Source organism: Cyprinus carpio, chromosome B21 (genome assembly GCF_018340385.1).
Source record: "Cyprinus carpio isolate SPL01 chromosome B21, ASM1834038v1, whole genome shotgun sequence".
NCBI classification, from domain to species: Eukaryota; Metazoa; Chordata; class Actinopteri; order Cypriniformes; family Cyprinidae; genus Cyprinus; species Cyprinus carpio.
The window spans coordinates 6,562,877-6,590,792 of NC_056617.1; the positions used below are offsets into that span (position 1 = coordinate 6,562,877).

The 27,916-nt window shown below is 33.5% G+C and overlaps 1 protein-coding gene across 1 annotated transcript; it reads left to right on the forward strand.

Moving 5' to 3' along the window:
- The first annotated feature begins 4,128 nt into the window (after positions 1-4,128).
- On the forward strand, positions 4,129-27,653 carry prlra (prolactin receptor a). Its single transcript, XM_019086425.2, has 9 exons — positions 4,129-4,326; positions 16,140-16,233; positions 17,105-17,237; positions 18,570-18,739; positions 20,264-20,430; positions 21,333-21,474; positions 22,530-22,626; positions 23,422-23,491; positions 24,114-27,653. Exons 2-9 carry the CDS (start codon positions 16,170-16,172, stop codon positions 25,083-25,085), a joined length of 1,815 nt encoding a protein of 604 aa, XP_018941970.1. The 5' UTR covers positions 4,129-4,326; positions 16,140-16,169; the 3' UTR covers positions 25,086-27,653.
- The last annotated feature ends 263 nt before the right edge of the window (positions 27,654-27,916 follow it).

Consider the following 27,916-nt stretch of genomic DNA (forward strand, 5'->3'; position numbering starts at 1 on the left):
TCAGAAGCCAACTGTCTCCTTATTCAGGTCAGTAAAATCCAAACTCATCAGCAAATGGTGGTCCTTGTCTAAAATAATTCATGTGTTCATAGTGTTCACCAGTCTTATAAATAAACTACTGCCCTTTACACCATCAAAAAGCCACCTTCACTTATGACTTCACTTTATGAGTTTATTTTATGACTTATGAATATGTCCAGCCCATTCCATCTACCCATAAACTGGTACGGCTAGTCTCTCAGCTGACCAAAGAAACATTATTTGGCAGAGGTCACTGTGTTTTTTTGCCTGTGTTAGGTTCAGATGCTCACAGGCAAACTCGTTTGATCTTTGAGCCATGATTTCCTTCTGTCTGCTAGGGTTAAATGTTTCGAGCACATGTCATGCCACTTGATCATGGGCCATGGAAAAGTTTTAGTTTTATAACAGGTGCTCTGGCTCAGTGCTTTGATCTTGTTCCATTTTAAAATAACCGTTTTAGTCCAATTTGACCTTAAATGAATAGTTCACTTAAAAATGGATGTTATTTTTTACCATCATGTTGTTCAAAACATTTATTTCTGTCATATAATAGTTTTAGGGTGTTCTTTTTGAAGTTTGAAAGCTCCATTGCCCATTCATTATATGATAAATAAATAAATCTATATCTGTTTTCTCTAAACTCACTACAATTGCACTGAACAGCAGAACTTTGTGACTCAGCATTAGAATTTATTGGAGATCATCAGAATTATGCTATTATCTTGGACTAACAGAAGCAATTTCGTAATTAATTATAATAACAAAATTGCCACTATAAATAAATGACACATCGGCAATAATGTCTTCAGTATATTCGTTTTGGGGAATTGAATTTTAGGAATTACAATGCATATAATATAATATTATTTATATAATTTAATAAATACATTTAAATAATTAAAATCAAAGTGGATGATATCATATTTATCTATTTTATCTATTCTTTGTTTTCCTATTCTAGTTGTGCATGTAATCAGTCACATGATCACATGATCTCACAGTCCAATAAACTCAATGTCTTTATGTTCAGTGAGGTCAAGCAGTCTGTTAAGTCTTGAGAATTTGTAAAAAGCAGAGTTGCAGTGGGATTTGCACTGAAAATGGATACATACTCTATAATAATTAACTGGTTGAATCTTTTTATTTTACTTTATTTTATTTTTATTTTATTATTTTGCCATTTGATGGTTTCTTTCTTTATTAAATGGCACCTCTAAGAAATAAAATATGATATACAAAGTGGAGGAGGTTTGGTTGGATTTGGTAACTTTTTCTTATCAAACACATCTAGTCACATCTGCTTTAATCATCCTTTGTGTTATATGTGTTTGTTATGTAATGCAGTTAATGCATTACAAATGTTAAAATCCAGTTAAACATTGATAATAGTATGAAAACAAAGATTTTCACTTGCCAACCCGCCCAAATATGGAAGGAGAAAGAAATAAAAACATTTATAATTGACATAAATAATGTATTGCACTTTGTGTGATGCATAATGGAAAATCAGCGTGCTTATTATGGCAAGAATTTTATGCATTGCATTGCAAAAGAACTAATATATGTAATATATATATATATCTCAAAACAAGTGAAAGACAGACAAGCACGAAAAAAATCACAAAATGAGAACAAAAATATTTGGATACTTTGTAGAACATATAATTAATTTGATAAAATATATGATTACTCTGCTAGGACAAATATGTGAAGGGAAGAACTGACTTCATCTAAAAAATACCACGGAAACACATGCTGGTTAAAAATAATAGCAAAAATGACTAGAAAAGTGAAGTTAGTTCTAAGAAAAGGTACAGCACATATACAGTACATTTGTTTGCAGATGCAATTTGGTTTGTTGTCAACTGATATATATATATTTTTTAATCTTTTTTTTTTTTTTTTTTTTTACGTACTGTTCAGAAACATTTGGTTCTGATGTTTTTGAAATGCACTTTTACCAGTTTTTTTTTATTTAATTTAATTAAAATTTTTTATGGAAATTACTTGTGGAACTCTTACTGTGGGAAATTTTTAGAAAGTCTAGATGTCATGATGAACGATAAAGCATTGTGAGACCTTACTGAAAGACTCCCCACCCCCCCGACAATGAAATATTGTCATATTTAAGATCAATTTGTACTGTATGCCACCTCTAACATCATTTGATTTAATTGCTCTCTTTATGGCATAATGGTATGCAATAACCTACGTCTGGATTTGAATGCCATCGAAATCTTTGGTTGTAGGCCATTGGTGACAGAAATGAAACCTTTAAAATACTGTGAGAATGTTGTAATGACCATGAGTTCTCAAGCATAACGTGGGCTTCATGAGAGGAGCTAAAATGTGTGATTTGTCCACTTATATATCCTTAAAAAGGCCAGCTTGAATCCTCTTGTGCTTTTTCACTACAAGACATTCTATGAATCTTTTCCCCTCACTTTTCGCTCTCAGCATCCATTTGTTGTCTGGTTTTACCTTGTTTACTTCCTTAAAACATGTTTTATTTCTAAATACTTTAAACACTCCTCTCCTTCTAGAAATGATTGGCTGTAGACATTAGTATTGCTATTAGCTGTCCAATTTTCTAATCACATGCATCGAATCCTAGAGCAACAGGGATCTGCAGGGAGACTGTTAATGAAAATGTCAGGAAATATTACTCTACCAGAAATGGCTTTAACTTTGGTAATAGCTGTGCTTGTGTGATTAATTTCCCCTCTGTTACATTAGAAGCTGGTATAATCAGAAGAGTCCAGTGTAGATCCTTGCTGCAAAAATGAGAAACTAGGCAATTAAAAATATCTTAGTCATCTCTGCTTTTACAGATTGGCCCAGTTCAGGAGATTTATATAGCAAACACATCCTTTGATACTAAAAGTTTTATTGGTCATGATACCTTTCCACAACTTGATGCTGTGTTTTTCCATGGCCACTAGGAACACTGCAATGTCACTAAATAGAGGAAGTTCCACAGTATCCTAGTAATCTTTCAATTTATTACCATCTCGATGAGACGCACTGAGCGGCAAACAAAGTACTCAAGAGCATGATGTGTAGCCTTTATCTCAACAGGTTTTACAGTGTTTGACAAAGAGCAGGAACCTGTACAGTCATGTGTTTGGAATGAATAGCAAGTACAAGCAGTTTAGAGTCATAAATAACGCACAGCTGTATCATATATTTAAACAGGCAGTCTATATTCTGTATTTGTCTCAAAACCACAGAGAAAAGCTGGAATGTACCAAACACTTCAGTTGCACAACTATGCAAATTTAATGTCCCTTTTATAACATTTTGATCATTTTGAGCACAAATTTGGTTTGATTTGTGCGCAGATTCAGTACTTCATAAATTTAAAACAAGATGAGGGAGATATATTATAGCTGTTAAAAATTAAATACAAATACAAATAAAAAGTAAATACATTTAAAATGTAATAAATAATACATTTAAATTTCATAAACGGAAATCTTACGCTGTAGACCATTGGTGACAGAAATGAAACATCTGAAAATCATCTGCATAACATCTGAAACATTGGGCATGTGGGCTTCATTAGAGGAACTAAAATGTGTTTTGGACAAAGTTTTTTTTATATGATTTAACCAGTAATTCATGTGATTTGTCCAGTTATTTGTACTTAATAAGGCCAGCTTGAATTCTCTTGTGCTTTTTCACTATTAGACATTCTATTTTAATAATTTAATACTTTTAATAATAAATTTCCATTTCGTAAATAATATAAATATATTAAATTATAATAAATAAATAAATAAATACATTTACATTTTATATGTATTTAATTATATATATATATTATAGTATGGTATATATTTCATTTTAAAAAGTAAATTGTTATTATTTTATTTTATTACCAATTCATAAATTTTTTTTTGAGACCCCTCAATCTTTAATCCAAGATTATTCGTTCATGTATTATAAAAACTACAGCAGAATCACTGTAGCAGCAGCAGCAGCAGCAGCACTGACTGAACGCTCAGGACCGCGGATGAGATTAAACTGAACTCAGAGTGGGAGGAGTTGATGTGGGAGGAACTGAACAGTGGAGGCCACGCCCACTGTCAGACAGACCGGTTAGACGGGAGAGACCATCACCCGAAGGCATTTGACTTACCTGAGAGTTGTAGGAGCGCACATCTGCTCAAGACACCAAATAAGCTTTGCGAGTGTTCGGTTACATAAGCAAGAGCAGTAGAAATCAGCCAGTTCAATGCAGCCATCCTGCTAGCGCGATCATTAAAGCGGGGTTCGAGCTCATCATCTGCCTATGAACAGCAGGTAAGCGCAGAACTGATACTTTTCTGTGTTCTGAATTCCAGTGAACTGAATGCACTTGATTGAATTCGAATAAGAAAAAAATTATAGAATGCCTGCATAAGTACAAGGTTTATATTTGTGGGACAGTACATGATCAAAATGTTCTACTGAATGATTCAACTGAACTTCATATTCATCGTGTCATTAAAATCTCATATAAATATACTTAATTTAAGTATTTTATATTTACTATGGTCGTTATAATTAGTTATTAAGAACATGCAGTGTGCTTAGATAGATAGATAGATAGATAGATAGATAGATAGATAGATAGATGGGTGGATGGATGGATGGATGGATGGATAGATGCTGTAGGCTAGTTTGTGTATACGCTTTTTGTACAGTTTTAAAAGTTGAGTCTATATATTCTAGTAAAATATTTATATAAAATATATTTTTTGTAATGTTTTATAAGTTTCACAGTGGTGTTTCTGAAAAGGTGCAAAAGAATGTTTTTGTCAAAAAAAGTTAAATAGTTAAATCAAAGTGTAAAATGTTGGTCACACTTCACATTAAAGAGGTAATATACAGTATATTTACTGTTGTATTAAAAATATGGAATCTTTGAATCAATGTGAGTGAATATGAATGAACTGCAGCTGCACACAATTACATATTAAGTAGTAGGCTGCATGTTATTATTGTGCGCTGCTATTATAATTCATATACACTTACCAGGCACTGTGATCTAAAGTGTGACTTAAATCTTTTTGATTTTGACGTTATCATCAAGTAGTCTCACACTGGCCCAGAATCAGAGCAGAGCTTTACAGTCTAATTATATTAGCGGGTGGAAAGTGCTGATATAGGCGTTCGTTATATAATGAGCTTTGCATCGGTCTAATCCTGGGAATAAGAGGACAGAATGGCTGTGAAGTCTTCACTGTTCTAGTTTGTCAGTGCAAGTCAACAGTTTAATAATGGGTGACTTATTATGTTTCAGAGTTAAGTGCTGGTTTGTGTTGTCATATTTGATTCTTTTGTCAGCTGGAATGGAAATGCAGTTCAAAATGAGGCGGGATCTCATTTGAATATTGATTAGAATATTTATAGTCTGGAATATGGACAGTTTTTCTGAAGCTGGTTAATTGGTTACGACAGAAAATGAATGAAATATCTTTTTGGTGGCAATGTTTGCTTTTAGTTTATACTGAGTTTGTAATGCTAAACTGAAACTGGTTTCACGTTTGGTGATAGGCTACAATAAAAATAGCCTTAATTGTTCGTTTTGATATGATCAACAGAGGTCAGACAAAGTGTATGAGCAGAAATCTTAAAAAATGAATATTAATTTGCTGTTTATATGCATAAAATTATTCAAATCCAGGCTCTGTGCATGGTGTTGGGTATGGAACACACTGGAAGAGCGGACAATAGCGTCTTAACCTGATTAAACTGAGACCTGCCACTTCGTAAGCGGCCATTCAGCTGACTGTATCAATGAAAGTGTTCAACACACTTACATACTGCTCTGCTTGATTATTGATCCGACTAATAAAATGCCTGCTATCACAATAGTCTTACTTTTATTGATTAGAGCTGTCTTGAGGGCCTCGCCAGCAAAACTCAAACGTGTGGAGAGTAGAATGTGACCAACAGTTCTGACTGAACAGCTGCAGTGATTGATGTTATTAATATATATTTAAAAACCAGTTTTGTAGCTTTTCATATACAGTATATTGCTCTTAATGTTTTGAAGAGGAGTTTGTGGAGATAACTGACGTATTTACTGTTCACTTGATGAACTCACTCACTTCTGTGTAATTTTATGCTCTTATTGCTTGGCATTAGCAGATCTCATGTCAGAGTGATGTTATTGTTGAGTCATCGCAGACTGTTTGCACTAAGCTGTGCTTAGTTGGTTCTCATATTGCAGTAAAAAACTCATTAAAAAGACTGAAATTTCAGTTGTTATTCATTGACAAATTGTTCCTTTTCTTGCAGTTCTCGAGTCCCATACCTAATTTTAGACAGAATTTTAGAGAGCTTCGGTGGTTAAGAAGATTTTAATTGAATAATTACATTTCATTCTGTTCTTCCTAAAAATCCATTGTATAGATGCCAGTAGACTTGATATACAGTGCATATGGACTACCTTTATGGTTATTTATGGACTGTTTTTTTGTTCTCTTTAGAGCTTAACAGATGAGATTAATGAAATATACAGTTTTAAGTTGTAAAATATACAGACATCCTTTAATACAGGAAAAATTGTCACGGTAGTTTTTCTGGCAACAACAGCTCCAAAGTTTTTATTATAAAATTATTGCAAGTTTTTTTTTTTTTTTTTTTAAGTGTGAGCCACTGAGTGACAAATTAAGACAGGTGTTAATTTTCTTCTCAATTATTGTAGGACTGTTCTTTTCTAAGAAATAATGACTGAACAAGAGCTTTTGAATTAGATGATTGATTAATGGACATAATGGAACATCAGTCTGACATTCAGGTAATTCACTGCAATTTGCCGAGCTGATGTCAATAGAAGTCATTCAAAATTCATTAAAAATACCTTTTAACAATAGCAGATTAATGCAGTACTGAAATGTACTGTGTAAATCTGGGTGAAGCAACCATGGATGAATCCGTCTTGGTCTTGCAGAAACGTGAGTTCACAAGCACAAGTGCTGATATGTGTCTAGATTACAAGGGAAGATTGTCAGAGAGCTTGTCCGACTGGTTTCACCGTTAATTTAAATCATTCTGTTATTTCAACAACAATGTCCATTTTTATCCACGCAAATAGTGAGGAGTATTTTGGGTTCTGCTCAGTACACATGATACTTCTTCTCTTTGTTTTTTGTATTTCTTAGATAGCTTGTAAATATAAAGCAAGATTTCATTTCAAATTCCTAACAGACTGATTCATAATGCTGCCCACTTACATTAAAGGGATAGTTCACCCAAAAATGAAAATCCTGTCATTATTTATTCACCCTCATGTCGTTCCAAACCCGTAAGACCTACGTTCATTTTCGAAACAAAAATTAAGATATTTTAGATTAATTCTAAGTCATTCAGTCATTCAGATCAAAGTGCAAACAACATAGAAAACGTATCCGTGTGGCGCAGCTGACACAGAACAGCATACGTTGTTTACGTTCATCATTTACTAACTGTTCCAAATCAGTATGACTTTTTCTTTCTGAAACACAAAAAAAAAACGTATTTTCAGATAGCCTGATTTGCATTTTTTGTTATTTTGGACACCATTGATTTAATTAATTAATTCATTCATTCATTCATTCATTTATTCATTCATTATTTTATGCATTATTTATTTATTTATTAAATTACCATTTGTTTATTTATTCATTTATTTGTCCATTTATTTATTTATATTTATTTACTCATTTTTTGCTCATTCATTTATTCATTCATATTTGTATTTTTGTAATTTTTCATATTTGAGTTTTGAAACAAAAAAAAAGAATTGTAAGGCAAACTCAGAATCGTGAAGGAAAAGTGAAATAAAATAAAAGTGATATATAAACACTCAATTGCGAGAAAAGTGTATGTGTAATGTAAGTCAGAAAAAAAAGTCAGAGTAATGAGATTACAATTATCACTTTTTCCTCCGAACTGCGAAATGTAAACTCAGAATTCTGAGGAAAAAAATCTGATTTCTGAGTTTATATCTCACAGTTCTGAGGAAAAAGTGATGTGAAAAAAGTAAATTGTGAGGGAAAAAAGTCACAGTTACCTTTTTTTATTTTTTATTCTGTGGTTGGAAACAAGTTTCCATAACTAGCCTGTTATTTTATTGCTGCAATCTTGTAAACCAGTGAGTAAATCAAGTGTGTCAATAGTAATTCATCATGAGTTTACATCTTCAATGTGATCTGATTATACCTGAATGACAACAGACTACTTTAGAGATTTGTGTTGATTAGTCTTATGCAGTTATCGCCGCCCACATAGAAGACTAGATATGTCCCCAAAGACACAGGTCCACCCATCAACGATGTAATGATCCTAATCCCTAACGTTAGTCTGGATTTGGCTCACGGCTGATCACCTTTCAGGTCTATGTCACCCACTAGTGCAACTCTGTGGAGAAGGTGGGTTGGATCTGGCTTGTGCTGGATGGTTATAGACTGCATTGTGCAACTGCTGAGTTTTACTGCGGGGGCTGGAAAACAGTATTTGAAACAACAACACACTGAAGACTCACAAATGTCTGAACTGTCAAAAAAAAAAAAAAAATGTAAATCGACTGTGAAAGTTTCTATTTGAGAGCATCTTTGTTTTGACAGTTGATTCCTGCTATGGTTTACCACTAAATTCTGGATAATATCTAAACAGACGGCCCCTTTTCTAGGAAATATTTCTTTCTAGGAAATATTTCATTGTCTTTCTTGGACAGACGTTTGGCATGTGACAACATGCCCTATGTACACTGAAAAAAAAATGGTGTAGGTGCAGTTTTCACTGAGAAATTGCAAGTAACATAATGAATTGAATATGAAATTTTGAAGTAAAAACACTGAAATAGTATGTACTCCAATGACCTTTATTTACAACTTTTGAAAACTAATTTTTTACAATTTAGAACCAAACCTATGGAAGATATTTTCAGTCATGAAATAAATAACAAATAATTACAAGAGAATAAACTCACAATTTCAAGAAAAAAGTCAGAATTCTGAGATAAAAAGTTGCATCTATCTATCTATCTATCTATCTATCTATCTATCTATCTATCTATCTATCTATCTATCTATCTATCTATCTATCTATCTATCTATCTATCTATCTATCTATCTATCTATCTATCTATCTATCTATCTATCTATCTATCTATTCCTTGGCAGAAACAATACATAACTAAAAAGAACTGTAAGACCTAAAAAGAGAAATCTAATAGTTTTTCATTTCTTTCACTCTTACTTTTTTGTTTCTGTTTACAGTACAATATTTTTTTCTCAAATACTTTTAATAACCATACAAATTGAAACATTATAGGTTTAATTCCATATAACTGTGGATTTCCTGAAGCAAACTTACAGTAATGTTTTCTTCGCATAATAAGGGCTCTAATGCACTGCTGGCAAATGATGATTCACAACCTTGCCATTTTTTTCTGCCAAGAGGTCCAGGGTAGGAGCGAAAAATGCATTTTATTTTATTTTGTTGCCATGACTACTAGCACCATGTCATCTTTTGACTGAACAGCTGTGTTGAGTGATAGGTTAAATGGTAGATTTTATAATACTAATTGAAAAATTGCATTTGATATCTCTTGTTGATATGTGCTGAAACAACCCATATAACCCCACTGCTCTGTGACGATACTCAAACTATGACAGACATGCACCCAATATGACTCAATATTTGTAGTTAGAAAAAATGGATAGTTCTGAAGTCGGTATTCTATATTTGCTTATTCCATATTTATGTGCATAGTTTTTTTTTAATGTTTAGTAATCTACAAAACATTTTTAATGTTTCTTATGCTCACCCAGGCTGCATTTAAATTACTAAAACTATGGTAAAAACAGTAATATTATGAAATAGTTTTGCAATTTAAAATTACCATTTTTGATTTGAATATATGTTAAAATCTAATTTATACCTGTGATGCAAAGATAAATTTTTTAGTTTTTCTTCAGTCACATGATCCTTCAGAAATTATTCTGATATGCTGATTTGATGTTCAAGAAACATTTCTTACTATTATACTGTAAATGTTGAAAACAGTTTTGCTGCTTAATGTTTTGTGGAAGCTGTGATACATTACCATTACCATTCATTTCCAGTAAGGACTCAATCAAAATCGATCAAATAAGAGACTGTAAAGACACTTATAATGTTACGAAAGATTTCTATTTCAAATAAATTCTGTTCTTTTAAACTTTTATTCATTAAAAATGTATCATATCATGGTTTCCACAAACATATTAAGCAGCAAAAACAGTTTTTAACACTGGTAATAATAAGAACCATTATTAATAGCTGAGCATGTGACACTGAAGACTGGAGTAATGGCTGCTTCAGGAATAAATTATTTATAAAAAATTAAAATAGAGTTCTTTTAAACTGTAATATTATAATAATAATATGCTTTTACTGTATTTTCCCTAAAAAAGCAGCATTGATGAACATAAGAAACTTATCTTATAAAATCTCTAGTCTGGTCAAAATTATCCATTTTTCTTTTATGCCAAAAATCATTAGGATATTAAGTAAAGATCGTGTTCCATAAAGATATTTTGTAAATTTCCTACCATAAATAAATCAAAACTTAATTTTTTATTTGTAATATGCATTGCTTAGAACTTTATTTGGACAACTTTAAAGGTGATTTTCTCAATACTTCACCCTCAGATTCCAGATTTTCGAATAGTTGTATCTCAGCCAAATATTGCCCTATCCCAATAAACCATATATCAATGGAAAGCATATTTAATACATGATGTATTAATCTAAATTTCATGGCTGGTTTTGTGGTCAAGGCTCACATATTGTTAACACACATTAGTGTAGTTTAATAAAATAATTTTCTCGCAATTCACAGTGCAAATTTAAAAACTCCTGTACCCCCTGTTCCTGTGGCTCAGTGGTAGAGCATTGCGCTAGCAGCGCAAAAGGTTGTGGGTTCAATTCCCAGAGAACACACATACTGTTAAAACAAGCAAAAAAAAAAAAAGTAAAAATAGTATAGCCTGAATGCACTGTAAGTTGCTTTGGATAAAAGTGTCTGCTAAATGCATAATTGTATAAGTAAAATGATGGAGCAATATTAGGTCAGGTAATCCTCCTAGATCTTTTCATAGCTTTAACCTGACAACATTAATTCCTAATGCCAGCAAGACCTCTCAGAGGTCTATCTATGGAATTATAGGGGACAGAAATGGCAAAGAAGAGTGAAGGGTGGTGAGAGAGCGAATTGCTAATCTTTAGATACGTGCCGACTTGTCGACAAGCCCCTGCTTGCTACCGTTCAACCGCTTAGCAGCTTACCCCTCCCTTGGACTTGGAAGTTATGTAAGATAGCTGTAAACAGTAAGAGGGAAATCTTCTAATGCCAATTATCAGATCAAAAGGAACATTCTTAAAATCAAAGCATCAGAGAGTGGATAATGCCATCAGGGGCACACACAATAAACAAATGGCTGCTGTGCTGTTAGAAGGATATGATAGTTATGTTGTGTTTACCCTCACCACAGGCACCACCATGTCTGAATTTCCATTTTACATGACAAAGTTACAAGCCAGTTGGGTTCACTGATTGTCAGTGGCTTTTCTGCAACAGTTCAGAGTGCAGCATTTGTTTGCCAGTGAACAAGCATTAAGTGCATTCATTCTAGTCAATAAATCAATGCAAGATTACTTCTGGGTTGTTACCTTTGCTTGAGGCCATTATCGCTACTTCCTTTCTTGGCAGAAATAACCTGAAGAACAACAATGATATACACGTTGCAGTCAGATGTGCCTGTTTGTGTAGTGCTTTCTCATTACTGGATTAAACTTGGTTCAGGATTCTGCTTTGAGGATTACAAGGTCAGCAATCCGCACACCTTTATAGCTTTACTGATCGATCGCCAATTAAGGTTAATTATCAAAACAAATTAGATTACAGTTAAGGGACAGTTAGATATATATATATATATATATATATATATATATATATATATATATATACTAACTGTCCCTTAACTGTAATCTAATATATGCTATAATTAACTAAAACTGAAACAAAAAATCATTTATAATCAATAACAATATAAATATGTGATATAAAAAAATTTACATTATTATGTAATATAATAACCCATTATATAAAAAAATTACATCATTAAAAATAAAAAATATAAGCTTATTTTATTCCAGCTAGCTGCCAAGGCAACATTTCTCATTTTCATTTAGTCTATTTTGTTGTACTAAAAAACTAAAACTAAAGCTGAAATAAAAATGGAAAAATCATCAATCATCAGACATTTAAAAAAAATTATAATAATACAAAACTAATAAAAATGACAAAATCGTGCCAAAAAATTACTAAAAGTTAAAATTAAAAGGAAAACAGAAAATAATAAAATTAAAACAAATTCAAAATAATAAAAACTATAATAGTATCTCCATGATATCAAAATAACATGTCCACTGACTTGACATTTGTTTTATTTATTATTTCCATTTTTTATTGGTTATATGCTTTTATTGTAAAGTGAAGTGAAAGTGAGTGAATTCAGAGTAGCCCTCTGAATTATTATTATTATTATAATTATTATTATTATTATTCTTATTATTATTATTATTATTATTTTTTTTATTATTATTATTATTATTATTATCAAAAAAGTAATTCTTAGTAAAAAAAAAATATTTGTTTAAAAAAGTGCAACATTTCTGGGTGGCCTTGGTGTTATTTTAGTCTTGATGGTCTTGAGGTTTTGGGCAGCTGTCATGCTGCTGTCCTTGGTACTGAATGGTATTTAATGCTGACCAGAGTTGGGCAACATAAAAAGATAAGTGACGTGACATTCAGCCAAGTATGGTGACCCATACTCAGAATTAGTGCTCTGCATTTAACCCATCCGAAGTGCACACACACAGAGCAGTGAACACACACACACTGTGAACACACACCCGGAGCAGTGGGCAGCCATTTTATGCTGCGGCGCCCGGGGAGCAGTTGGGGGGTTCGATGCCTTGCTCAAGGGCACCTAAGTCGTGGTATTGAAGGTGGAGAGAGAACTGTACATGCACTCCCCCCACCCACAATTCCTGCCGGCCCGAGACTCGAACTCACAACCCTTCGATTGGGAGTCCGACTCTCTAACCATTAGGCCACGACTCCCATTAGGCCACGATATGAGACGGATCCCATTCACCTCGTCTGACTATAGGGATCAGGCAGGTTAAGAGGAGAGTTTGTTTCCTTCTTCCTTCACACCATAAAATCATGGCTAAGTCAAGTCAAAGACCAACCCTAGATTCAACAGATACTTTGGATGCTTTGGATTTCATAGATGGTTTTGGCCTACTGACAGATGACAAAAGAGAGTCCTAGATGTGAGGGGAGCAAGTTGAAACTAGAGTAACAGTGCTGGGACAGACGCAGTGGGGTGGCGACAGGCCTCTGAGAGATGTTTAATTTCAAGTAAACCAGGACGTGAATATTAAAAAGTGATTAGAAAGAAAGAATAGTGTTGAAATGTTTGGAAACCTTTCATTGTGTCTTTCTTATGTGAAATACAAAAAAAAAAAAAAAAAAGATATTTTGTTTTGTGTGTTGTTTTTTTTTTTTTTAATTAAAAACAAGGAAAGTCAAAGGGACCAGTGTTGTTTTGGACCCTAGCGACTTTCATTTTATGGACAAAATCATTTGAAACATTCCTCAAAATATATTTTTTGTGCTTTAAAGAAGAAAGAAATTCATACAGGTTTGGAAGGACCTGAGGGTGAGTAGATAAGTAAATAATTGTCATTTTTCTGTGAATTAACCATTTGGGAGGTCTAGCTTCTCATGAACTGGCAGATAGATCACTTGATCCCTTTGTCTATGTTTAGTAAGAAAGCCATAAATTAACATTCAATCTTGAATGTAGTTTTACAGATCCTTATTCTGGGACTACAGAGCCCATAAAGGGATATGGTGATATTAAAAAGAAATTAGTCATGAGGAAAAATTTCATTGCTTTTGTGCATTCATTCAAAAAAGGTATGTGTTCCAATGAAGAACTTTAATGAAACATTTATAATGGAAATAATATGAGGTAAGAAAAAAATATATTTTAGTGTTTTTGAGGGTGAACACAAAGTTTCTTAGAAGAATGCAACAGTTAGGCGAATGAACGCAAAGTTTCTCTAGGAAACACAATTATTTTGTGAAACGCAAATATTTCATGAGAAATTGTTTCTCTTGTGTTTCTCTTGTGAATGCAATATTTTGGTGAGAAAACACAAAGTTTGTTGAGGAAACACAAATGTTTTGCGAGAAAATGCCAATCCCATGTCCTCCTTCAATCTTCATGCTCGCTGAACTCATTGAGGCTCCATAGGGCTGCCAGCTTGTGTCATTAGTGTCATGCACTATTCAACTTTGCATCGCACTGGAGAATGAAGCCCAACACAATTTGACCAGGTCTTTCTGTTATGATGATATAATCTCTTACGTAATCAGATATGGAGTATATGCCAGCTGGAGAAGATTGTTTTTCCCTTTTTTAATCTGTGATGCCACCCTGTTCACAAGGGAAAATAAAAGTTCTTTGCTCTCTCTCTCTTCCTCTCATTTTCTATCTTTCATGTTTACATCTATGTCAATCTGCGGTCCTAATATCATGCTTTCCATGTGCTTAGTGCTTATTTTTGTCATAAGATTAATGCTGGAGATTAAGCCGATTCTGCAGAGGAGTCAGATGCCAAATGTATTGGCATATTATTTCCATGCTTAAACTGGTAGCACTTTATATCGTAAACTGATACTTTAAGTGAGAAAACAGCCACATGAAAAAATAAAAATAGAATTAATTGCTTGTTGGTGCAGGTTGAATTCATTCTCAAGGCTAAATGCTACTGAAAACAAATGGCTGTTAGTGCAGAATTCATGGCTATTTAGTTTCCAGAAAATTCTCTGTCATATTTTGCCAGTATTAGTAAATTATAATTTGTTTTCTATTTAAAAGCTTAAAAACTGGAAATTTGTTTAGCTGTGTGTCTGTCATGATGATAGTTCAATTGTTTCCATAGACCTTTAAACCTTTGTTTGGAGGCATGGATCTGTCTGCCTGTTTTATGAGTTGAGCAATTCATTCTGGAACTATCACATATGCCAATAACAGTATTTCGTCCGAAAGGGGATGTTGAAAAGCACAGTGTTAAACCTTTGCCTCAAGGTTGTAAACATACAGAAATTACCCATAAAACTAGTGGAAAAATTCCCACACTAGGAGTGCTCTTTTACATGATGCTTAGGCCAGGAAAAATGTAGAACATAGCAGTTTGATGACCGCTATATTTTTAACTGGTAGGCAGTCGGTTGCAAAACCTCATGAAATATAGATGGTAACTTTCAAGTTCACAGTAACTAAATGAGTTGGGCTGATCAGAATTGCTCTGTTCTCTAAAATCAAACAGATCATGATTCATATTGTCCTTTGATAAGATGTACCAAAGAAGCAAATGATTGAGAAATATTGAAAGGTGCAGATGTGATGGATAAGTATTGTTTACTGCATGTCCAGTGAGTGACAAAGGACACTTTTGATTATTGTGAAACCGGCTCCTGTCATGAGTACAAGTATAAAATGTTATGTCTTCAGTTTGATGTAGAGATAAGGAAGCATATTTCAACACAAACAGAAATGATAAAATCGGACCTAAAAAAAAAAAAATCCAACGAATGCTAATTCAGAAAACATTTTATTTGATTTGAGCTACACCTGTAATTATTTTTTGATCATATTTGTAAAATTCATAAAATATCAGAAGTGGCTTATTTGACTACTCTGGTTTAAGGAGCTGTTATTTTCAAGTGACAACGAAAGGTTTTTTTTGGGAGTTCAGTGTTTGTTTCATTGTAGTGGTTCTTTATACTATATACAGTATATTATGTTTATACTGAACACAGAAGGTTCATGAATATGTGAATCAGTTACTGTATCTACTCTCTTCAGTTTTAGTATGTAGTCTTTCGTTTTTAATTTGCTTGACATTTTTATTTGTAAAAGATATGTTTTGTATTTCACAATAATTGTTGGGTTCTTTATGTCAAAGGAAACCATACAGCTGTAATATCTCACTTTTCCACTCTTGTCTCTCACTAACAGATCTAAGGAGTTCAGAAATCATCAGGAACGATGAGGAACTCTGGCGCTGTGCTGATTTTGATCTTTATTGTCAAATTAATATCACAAGCAGCAGGTGATCAGTGTTAGGAGTTCTGTTATGTTGCTTATGAACCTAGCAGTACAACCTGACAAACTTCATATGCACACATACTGTTCACCACGGTTCAAAAGTTAGGGGTCAGTAACATTTAAAAAAAAAAGTTAACACCTTTAGTCAGCATTTAATTGATGAAAATAACAGTAAAGACATTTATAATTTTACAAAAATTTTCTATTTTCATATAAATGCTGTTTCTATTCATCAAAGAACGTATCAGTTTTTACAAAAATATCAAGCAGCAATAAGATATAATTCTTGAACAGCAATTCAGCTTATTAGAATGATTTCTGAAGGATCATGTGACACTGGGGTCTGGAAGAATGATGCTGAAAATTCAGCTTTTACATCACAGGAATAAATTACATTTTAACATATATCAAAATAGATAATCAAATAAATGCAGCTTTGGTTATTTAAAAATCTAACTGACCCTCAAACTTTTAAATGACTTTGTTTAGTTAAGTGTTTTGTAGTTTTGTATACATTCAAATAAAAATGGTGTAAACTAGTTTAAAAGAGCAAGATCTCACTTAAGTTACTTCACTATCGACCTCACTATTTAAAACTAAGTAAAACTTTGGATCAGATTATCACATTGTGATACATTGATTTATATTATGGTACTGAATAATTGCCATATTATTTACATAGTATTTACATGACATCACAAAGCAGACAAATTTGCATAAATCCTACATTTTCTCAATAAATTGAATGTGAAACTTTACATATGAATAGTCTTATGTATGTTTCAGACAGAAAAATACCTATTTTACAAGATTTTAATGTAACATGATGTTGAATTCAATAATGTACTCTAAATGGGCACAATATATGTTCATAGGTGTCAGTGCGCCAGGAAAACCCAAACTCACAAGCTGTCGCTCCCCAGAGAAGGAGACCTTCACATGCTGGTGGGAGCCTGGAGAGGATGGAGGTCTGCCCACAACCTACGCCCTCTACTACCGTCTAGAAAAGTCAGTCTCTCTTCAGCTTGTTCCCTTTCTAGAGCCTTTCTTTATTGTCTTGAGAGTAGTCTTTAATGCTCGTCCTTACTCTTTTCTTTACTCTTCCATTAATAATATTTTTATAAGTTTTTTTTTTTTTTTTTGAATTTGTTAGATTCACTTAGTTTATTTGCATGTATGTGATACATACACATGCCCGCACACCCTGTCCAATAACTCTTCAGATTTTCATCAGAGTGGATCCTCGTTAGTGCCATGAAATGTTTTGCCAACATTACGGATTGAGACTGAGCAAGCACTGTACACAAACATTATATCTAATACCGCGTAATACTGCACCGAGGGGAGTTCATAGAATTCATTTTAATACAGTTGGATGTGCTGAGTTTGGATGTTTCAAGGCTGCAATGAATAAATAATGATATGGGGTTTTTTAAGAGCAAATTTGCTTTCATTTTCATCATCATAATGAAACATCAATATTTTGGGGCCATTTTTTCCAAAAATGACTATATTTTAATTGCATATAAAAAAGCAACAAAAATTAAAGGAGTACACTAGCATATATACTATTGTCCAGAAGGTGTTTTTTTTTTTTTAAAGAAGTCTCTTATACTCGCCAAATCTGCATTTATATCACCACAATACAGTAAAAATAGTAATAGTGTTAAATATTACTACAAATAAAAAATAACTGTTTTCTATTTCAATATATTTTAAAATGCAATAATTCCTGTGAAGCAAAGCTGAATTTGCAGCAGAAAAAATGCATGTGATTTATTGCGCAAAAAAAGTTGTGCTGCTAAATATTTTCATAGAAACGTGACATTTTTTCAGGATTCTTGGATTTATATTAAAAAAAAAAGTTTAATTGAAATTGAATTGTTTTTTTGTAAAAGTATGTCACTTTTGAACAATTAATTTCATCCTTGCTGAATAGAAGCATTAATTTCTCTAAAGAAGTTGTGAATGGTACCGTAGATTAGCATCAATGCTACTAGACATGGACTAAATGCCACTAAACTCCCAAACATAATAAATGTACTGAGTGAGATTATTTTATCTTTTTACGATATTAGCATGAGTATTGCTGTTGCTATGTTTATGACCAAAATATTGTTTTTGTGTTTAAAAGTGCAAGTTTTAAATTATCACAAACTAGCTGTAGAAATGCTTGTAATTTTATTTGTAATTGTCTCATTTGTATAAGATTCTGTTGATATCAGAATCAGAAGAGCTTTATTACCAAGTATGTTTACACACACAAGAAATTTGACTTGACCACAGGAGCTATCAGTGCAGACATAATTATATCTCATAAATAATTTCTCTCATATGCAGCTCAGAAACGGTCTACGAGTGCCCAGATTACAAAACGGCGGGCAACAACTCGTGTTTCTTCAACAAAAACGACACATCGCTTTGGGTCAACTACAACATCACTGTGGTGGCCACCAATGCCCTTGGAAAGAACATTTCGGAGCCTGTGGAGGTGGATGTGGCCTATATAGGTATGCTAATGAGTTTCCGACAATTCATTTGTACATGTAATTTGTACTCTATCATCCCCTCTCTTTATTTCTCTTTTTCCACCCCCTCACCTTATGACAGACTCCAGTTACAGATTTTACTGCAGCGGATCCATCAATAAGAGGAATGTTACTGCTGCTGTATGGGATCCTGTTGCAAAAGAACATAATTTGGTCCTTTGGGTTTTAAAATAGCGTCGGTCACATGTTCTCTACTGCATTATGCCATAAGGCTAATTTTTTACCAGTTTAAAAATTAAGATTCTCGTTGTTTACTTTTAGTAGCAATTTTAGTTTTGTCCCACACAGTTTGCAAGGTCACGTTCCTTTGATCTGACGTTTCGTTCGTTCAGTGCAATGCCATATTATCATTAACTCATATGTACAACTATAACTGAAACTAATCTTTAACTGATGTTTTTATTTATGCTGAAGGGGCGAAACATTCATTCGCAATACGAAGCACACTTTTCTGTTCTTTCTTTTTTCCTTCTTCAGCAAGTTTGTGTGCAAAGGTCACTTAGTTTGACCTTATTAGGTGTCAACTAGTTTTTCACCCTCAAACTGGAAAAAAACTAGTTTTGTGCATTAGTGCTGAATTTACAGTGTTAAATTCATAGTTCACCAAAAAATAACTATAGGGGCTGTCAAGACCAAAACAGGTTTGCAATATAAGCAAATATAAACTTATAGTTCAGTCTTTTTCTCACACAAAGCTATATGGCTTTAAAAGGTCATATGGAGCACTTTTTTGGTGCTTTTTGTCAATTTTGGAATTTGACAGGCCCTGGTTACAGTATATTGTCATTATACTCTATGGAAAAGCATAAACATTCAGCGAAATATTACATGTTCCATGGAAGAAAGAACAAAATGCAGATTTGAAAACATGAGGGTCAAAAAAATGACAGAATTTTCTTTTTTTTTTTAAGTGGACTTATAGGTCCACTTTAAAAATGTGGACCTATAAGTATTTTTGTTAATTAATACTTTTTTACTCAGCTGATCAAAAATGACAGAATATGTTGTTTCCAATAAATGGAATCTACTGCTCTACGACTGTAAGTCTGTTTAATCTTTTATATGTTGATAAGTCGTCTTTATTTATGTGTAAATCAGAATATTAGAATGATTTCTGAACGTTCATGTGACACTGAAGACTGGAACAATCATGCTGTAATTTCAGTTTTGCATCACAGGAATAAATTACATATTAAAATGTATTAGAAACCGGTTATTTTAATTGTAATAATATTTGACAATATTACTGTTGTAGTGTATTTTTATCAAGTAAATGCAGCCTAAACACCTTCCAAAAAATGTTAGCCCCCAAACTTTAGTGTATGTGTCCCATTTCAGGATTTTTTACACGCTCAAATTCAAATTTACTGATAAAAATATTAGTACAAATCTGAATAGTTGTGTTAAAGTGAGTGATCATAGCAGTAGGTTTAACTGTTGTATATTTTCATAATAGACTTCCTGTCCTCTCCTTTTCACCCACAGTTCAACCAAACACTCCAGAGAATGTGACAGCAGTTGTGGTCGATGAAGACCAGGGTCCGTTCGTGAGAGTGTCCTGGGAGAAACCCCGAACTGCAGACACTCGCTCAGGGTGGATCACGCTACTCTACCAGCTACGAGTTAAACAAGAAAAAGATAAAGAATGGGAGGTGGGTTTAAAAAAACTAATCTTTGTGTCTTTAGAAAATGTTTGATTATCAGTTACGTTTGTAGCAATTTAACTAGATTTAAGTCTAGATAATATTGAGATGGACTTTTGCTACCCTGTTATCAGACTGTTTAGACATTTACAATACAGTTGGACATCTTCACAATATACATATTTCACATGCTTGGTATTATGGATTAGTATTGCCAACCGACTTGTTAAATGTGAGCCAACAAGTTCAAAAATAGTTCAAAGTAGCTGTTGTTTGTTTGTGGCTTTATCCAAGATCTTAAATGAATGGAACGTAAAGGACAAGTGGGCCGACATGAAGTCAGCTGTTACACTGAGCAGTTTAATCATTGACTGTCCCAGTCTGGGTTTATGTCTTCATTAGTCTGCAGAAACCTGAGGGAGGCTAGATGTGCAGAACAACATTGACTAGATCAAACCAGATTTTTCACCCTAAAGGCTGTGCTTCAGTAACACAGAGGCATGACCAATAATGATTGCCTAGTAACAGAGTAACCTGAGAGCAATAGTATTGGCTCATGAACTGAGACAACATATATAACTGATGATTATTGCTGATGATGTATTTGTCTTCAGTTTAAATACTAACTAGATAGATATTTAAGTAAAATCTACCTTGATCTGATTTCACACAAATGTAAGTGTATATTTTGCAATGCAACAAATAAATTATTTGATATTTGTATTTTTATTTCTTACTATCTATCTATCTATCTATCTATCTATCTATCTATCTATCTATCTATCTATCTATCTATCTATCTATCTATCTATCTATCTATCTATGTGTCTATTTGTCTATTTTCATATTAAACAATGAGATTTATAAAAAGTGTTTTAGTGGAAGCTTATGCTCTATTTATCTCTATGTAGGAATATAATGCTGGCATGCAAAAGTACTACAATGTGTTCAGTCTACACCCTGATACAGAGTTCATGGTGCAGGTTCGATGTAAACCTGATCATGGGTTCTGGAGTGAGTGGACCCAAACCACCTACATCAAAATGCCTGACTGTAAGTCTTTATTTTTCTTTAGTAGTTAAAACAAACTTGGTTATTATCAATGTTTTCGGGGGAATTTCCAAAATAATTTTTTTTTATAATATTTGTAATAATATTTTAAAATGGCTGAAAATTAAAAAAAACAGTACAATATATAATATTTGTTTTTATATTTATATAAATGTATTTATATTTAATATAGTAAAACCATTTATTATTACTGAGTTGACATAATTGAATTATTATTAAATTATATTACCAGCATAACAGTTTGAGTTTATTATTATTTTCTGGTTTAACTTACATTTGTAATCGCAAAATTTCAATTGTCAGACTTTTGAACCTTAAATATAAAAGATGTAAGACATTGAAAATGCCAACCCCCAAACGTATAAAATGTGCACCAGGAGTGATCCAAAAAATGGTCATATCTGAAAATATGTGCTCAGACACATGTAAGACAGCCGAAACATTTCTGGTCTGGCAGGTTGAGGCATGCATGAAGCCTATTAAATTATCATATAGCACCGCCAGAGAGCCGTTTTAGGACCACAGTCTGTGTCTCCATGGTCTTCCGCTGAGCCTGAGAACAAATCTGCTCTAGACATATGTATCTAGCAGCACAGACAATTCTAGAGGGAATACTAACAGGCCTTCAGTTTCTCCAGGGAGTTATGAACTCATCTTCACCCTGCTAGCACAACCTCAGCAGCGCGTTTTTTGAGCCGCAGCTCTGGCTTGGCCTCAGTTGCCCGGGAGCTTCCATGGAAAGCCAGGCCCGGTGGGAGTCGCACCTGATGGCGGCTAAAATGAAATAGAGCAAAATGAGTCAGAGATCAGCCTGTTTCCAGCTCACAGCATTTAAAAAAAAAAACACAATGTCCCAACTTGTTTATTTTGAGAGTTTGTCATTTTTAAATGCAGTGACCCAATTTTACCTACTGTTTATCCTGCTATTTTTTTTTTCATTATGATTTGTCGTAAGTGGAAAAACAAATTGCAGTAGAGATGTACTGTACAGTACTCTGTTCATCACCATTTCCTGATTTTGTGTTTGTGATATGTAGATATACCCAGACAGCGTTCGCTGTGGATCATAATCACGATATTCTCTGTCTTCATCGTCCTCATCCTCACCTGGACTCTAAATGTGAAACGAAACAGGTGCGTCTTTGAGCCTGAAATTTTTCCTAAAATGATTTATTTTTACATTTCTTATTGATCGTATTTTACTTTTTATTTTAAATGTTTTGGGTTTCATATATATTTTAACATTATTTTATTGGTTGGTATCTCATTTGATGCATTTCGCATTTTATTCTACATCATCTTACCATCTTATACCATCATTGGCAAATGTAAAAGTCATGCCTGTTAGTGTGATTGAAATCAGATTTGCTCTGACCATTTCTATATAGGCTATAATTGCCTCTTTGCTTTTGCTGACGAATACTCATTATGTAGGATTAAACTGCCATTAGAGGATTGATCCAGATCTTGCAGAACCACACTTTACTCTCAAATGTAGTTTTTAGACCAGTTTCTCTCAGCACAGATTTAATTAGACAAAGATAGACTAATTACATTGTCAAATAATGAGAGGCATTTTCAACATTACAAGGACGAACAGTATCCAAAATTAATCTCTTAATCCTGTCGGGACACGTGGAAGCTTTTGTTCCGTATTCTAGATAAGTCCCTTTTCAGTATCCATAGTGCTTATATTATGATCAAACAGGATAACATGTTGAAAGACATTAATCTTAACTGTGCATTGACATAGAATTGAAGACAAATTACTAATTAACTCCCAAACACCTCAAGAAAATATCATAAAAAAGACCTAAATTCAAATTAAGCACATTTTGTATACTTAAAGTATTAAAGGGTTTAACTTTTGAAAATACAGTTCTGTATCAACTTTTTCAGTCTTATTCTGATTTTTATATTTGTATTCAGTGTGAAGCTTTGTTTGCTGCCTCCTGTTCCTGGACCAAAAATCAAAGGATTCGACAAACAATTGCTCAAGGTAATAGAAAAATCACCCATGCGCCTCGAAAAAGGCATGTGTACAAATAAACTTAGCTTTAAGGTAGACTGCATAATTTCAACATTTTTGGTGGTTTTTATCAGCATGGTAAATGGAATCTTAGCTTTTGTGTGGTTGTTTTACCTTCAAACAGCTGATGGCACGTATTTTGTAATGCTATTAAGTATTGTGTTATGCTACCATTTATTTATACAGTATTTATTCAATACAGATTGCATCAAAGCAGCTTCACAGTAATAAACACCCCTGCCTTAAGGGATAGTTCACCCAAAAATGAAAATTCTGTCATCATTTACTTGCCCTCAAGTTGTGAGGGAGAGATTCATAGATTTACTTTCCCCACACTTGTTCCAAACCTGAATGAGTTTTTTTTTTATTATGTTGTTGATGGTATTTTTTTTAGGGAGTTATTAATTTATTTAATATATCTTCTTTGGTGTTCAACAGAAGAAAGAAACTCATATAGGTTTCGAACAACTTGAGGGTTAGTAAATGTTGACAGTTTTCAGTTTTGTAAAGGTTTTGATATCTTCCCTCATGCCACATTTTTAATTGCATTTTTGAGAAAGTTATCTCACTTGCTTTACTTGCTTTTTTACAGAGCGGAAAGACAGAGGAAGTTTTCAATTCTCTGGTGATCCAAGGTTTCCCTCCAACCATCGATTATGATGACTTACTGGTGGAGTACCTTGAGGTGTATGACAATGAGGAGCAAGAATTGGTTCTGGATGGTAAAGATCTATCAGAGGACTGCATAAAGTCCAAAAGCCCATCAGACTGCGACTCGGGCCGGGGAAGCTGCGACAGTCGCACTCTGCTTTTGGAGAAGTGCATGGTGGGACGGAAAGGGAGTGGAAGCGATCAACATCAGTACAGCCAGCATGGAGAAACGAGCTGGGCTTCTACTGAAAGCAGTGAATGCCAGGGTCTCGAACCTGGTTCTCCAGAATCCTCTGATGGACGTGTGAAGACCTGGCCTGTTGTGTTTTCGTCTCCGCAACCTCACCACCATTACCAAGCAGAAACTGTGAAACCGGTCTACCACAGCGTCCCAGAGATCCTCAACCATTCATCGCCACACATAATGCCAACCAACTACCACCACCTACACCATCAGGACATCCCACAACAGGAGGGCCGCCTCGGTAAACCAGCCTGCCGACATTCCCAAAGCTACAACCACTTTAACCTGGACGGCCTCGACACTCCTGCTCCTGGCGTATCTCCGTCGCGTTCTCTAGAATACGTGGAGGTGCAAAGGGTCAACCCAGAGAATATGCTACTGCTTAGGCCACTTTCGGACCCAAACCGGGAACCTGAGGGGTCCGATTATGCTGGGGAGGACTACAGCAAGGTCAAAGAAGTAACATCAAACAATATTCTGCTTCTGCGGAGGGATACGTCCCATCACTGTGTGGACGATTACAGCCAGGCTAGTCAATGCACAACCCAGCAACCACCTCATCCCTGCAAACCTGTCATCTACCAATCGAACAGTGGGATGCCACAGGAAGGCATGAGGGTGATGGGAAATGGTTATGTGGACTCAACAGTCTTAATGCCATCCTACTAGCACACATGGTCCACTGCAATGCAGCAAAAACAATAAGCTGAACATAAAACCACTACATTTTAAGAGCTCATGCCAAGCCCTGAAAGAAGTGATTTTTTCCCTCTCAGATATTGCTACAGTGATTTAATGAAGAGAGAATTTATATTTATAAAAATAGTTCGTTTTAATTATATTGTATTAGCAAGAGGGTCTTGTTTCAGAGCTGAGGTCTGAACTTTTATGTAAGCACTGTAAAGAGTCTGGAGTCTTGAAAATAAATGTTCTTCATTGGCTTTGAAGGTTCCATGAAGAACCCTTTAACATCCATGGAACCTTTCCATGGCACAAACGGTACAAGGTTCATTAGATTATTAAAATGTTCTTCACACTAAGGAAAATAAGGGGTTTTAACACCCACTCTCCCTCCATCTTTTGGAACCTTTATTATTTAAGAGCATTTTCTTTCTTTGAAAGATTGTGTACTTTGATGAGGTGACACTTATAAACACCAAAAACTTAAATCAAGCCTTTAACGTTAACATGAGATCCCATTTACTGCAAAATGCACTTAAATTCTGTATTTTCTGCTATCTATATGTATGTTAGTCAATAGCCCCATAGACATTTATACATTGGGATTCCACTGGAAATTCTACTTTTCAAGATCCAGCAACCACCATTGCAATTCTCTAATACTTTTATGCTGTTTTACTCAAAAATATATGGTATTTTGAAAGTAAAATTGGTTGTTAATGCCATTTCTTGTTAACTTTGAATGACTTGTCATGATTTGAGATTGATGAGATTTGAAAACTTAGCACTTAGCATAGTTACCCCCAGCAATCCACTATGCATTATGTTGTTGTATGTATTATTATCATGGCAGTGTTTAAAGCCACTACTTTTTTATGCCGCTATTCACTCCTAAACTACATGACGTTGTCTGTTGCTATAATGTACATGGACTATGTTTTATGAACTGATCTTAAGTATTGTCAAAGCGTTCACCCAATTCAAAACTTTTGCTTGATGCATTTCACTACACTTTTAAATGAATTTTAAATATAATGGCAGTGTGCTGCATATTATATAAACACAAGAGCATTATTTGCAGTCAGAGTCAGTTTATACCTACTGTAATCCTGCTGGAAACAGCATAATCTCAATTCAAAATGTCTTTGCTTTTTAATGGTACACTAATGCAAAAGTAAATAAATGAAAAGGGATTTGAACTGATTGTAAACTCTTATAATTTTAAAGAATTTGCCTTTGGTATTTACAAGTCTCAGGTGGAGGAAAGCTTACTTAAACACTCCTGCTGAATGTATGTATCATAAATGTTATTGGCACTGATTTCAAACACAAAAGCAAAACCAGTGTAAAATGAAAAATTGCAAACTGCCAGCATTTAAATATTTTTCCAACTATATAACAGTGAGTTGTTCACTGTAAGAATTTCTGTTTCTGTGAATGTTAACCTTGTGAGAATATATTTTTCTAAGTCTGTATATCCTTAAATCATAGGTAGCCATTAATTCAGCCCTGCAAATTTTTATGTTTGATATAAAATATGTATATATATATATATATATATATATATATATATATATATATATATATATATATATATATATATATATATATATATATATTTATATATATATTCTTTTAATTATAGAGATCGGCATATATGCATTTAATCCAACCAAACAGTTGTTATCTTGTGCATATACAAACCATTAAACCAGTTACATGGAGACAAGAAAGATTTTAGCCCTTGACAATGCAAGAGTCAACCTCCACATGTTGCCTTATTTTATGCATAAATCTCTGAAAAGCTTACTGAGGTGTACTTTTTTTTTTTTTTTTTTTTGGAAAGGGTCATTTACTAAATATATTTTTATGTCTAAAGTTGCATTACGCATACATGTAAATACAATTACAATTATTATTCATTTGTTATATATGATGTAGAAATGCATTTATATGTAACCTACAGGTAATTCGTATACTGATAAATAGTCTTTGCTCAACAGTCAAATATTCTCAGTTTCATGCATAATAAATCTGCATGGGAAAGCACAATTTCTTTTAATAGATTTCTAACTCAATGGCAATGTCAAATCTACAAAATGTGTGTTTGTTACAGTATACAGTACAGTACAGAAGCCTCGGGGCAACAGTGTGAAATAATATTTATAAGTCTTATTATCAGAGAGTAAGATATCTTACAGTACAGAAAATGCATATGCAGATTTTCTCATTTAGGGATTACATCTTTCTAACTGAAATCACATTTTTGACTTTATTCTACCAAACCCAAAACCATCTGACTTTAAAGAATTGTTCAAATCACAAAAATGTTTTATACACTAAGAATACTATTACTATTTATAGAATTATGTTGCTATTTTCTTTACTGTCTTTTGTCTTTACTGTCAAGTCAGTGGAGGTGCTGAAATTAAATTTGCGATGGTAACCTATGTAAGAAATATACTGTATCTAGTGTGTTCTACTGTGTTCTGCTTTTCCGTAAACATTATTTGTGAAATTGCATAGCAAACCATTAAAACATATGCTCAGATTGTTTGAGATGTGTTGGGGGTGGTTATTCTGAGAATAGCTTTTTATTTTGCCGGTAAAATTTTAACCAAAAACATTCAGGCAATGCATATACACAATAGAATTGTTAACAGAAAGTACTGTGTACTAGAAAATACTGTAATACAAAGACCACAACATTTATTTTAATTCAGCTTTTATGTTCTTGAATTATTATTATTAGGCCTATCATTATTATTTTACTAATTTGTCAAAAAATATTGTTTATAATGTATCTTCAGAGATTTGTA

Bases quoted from the DNA above. Each gene is read 5' to 3' on its own strand.
- prlra (XM_019086425.2), top strand. From the start codon at position 16,170: ATGAGGAACTCTGGCGCTGTGCTGATTTTGATCTTTATTGTCAAATTA. The intron at 18,740-20,263 runs GTATGCTAATGA...TTTCACCCACAG, and splicing joins GGTGGATGTGGCCTATATAG to TTCAACCAAACACTCCAGAG. The intron at 22,627-23,421 runs GTGCGTCTTTGA...ATTTGTATTCAG, and splicing joins CTAAATGTGAAACGAAACAG to TGTGAAGCTTTGTTTGCTGC.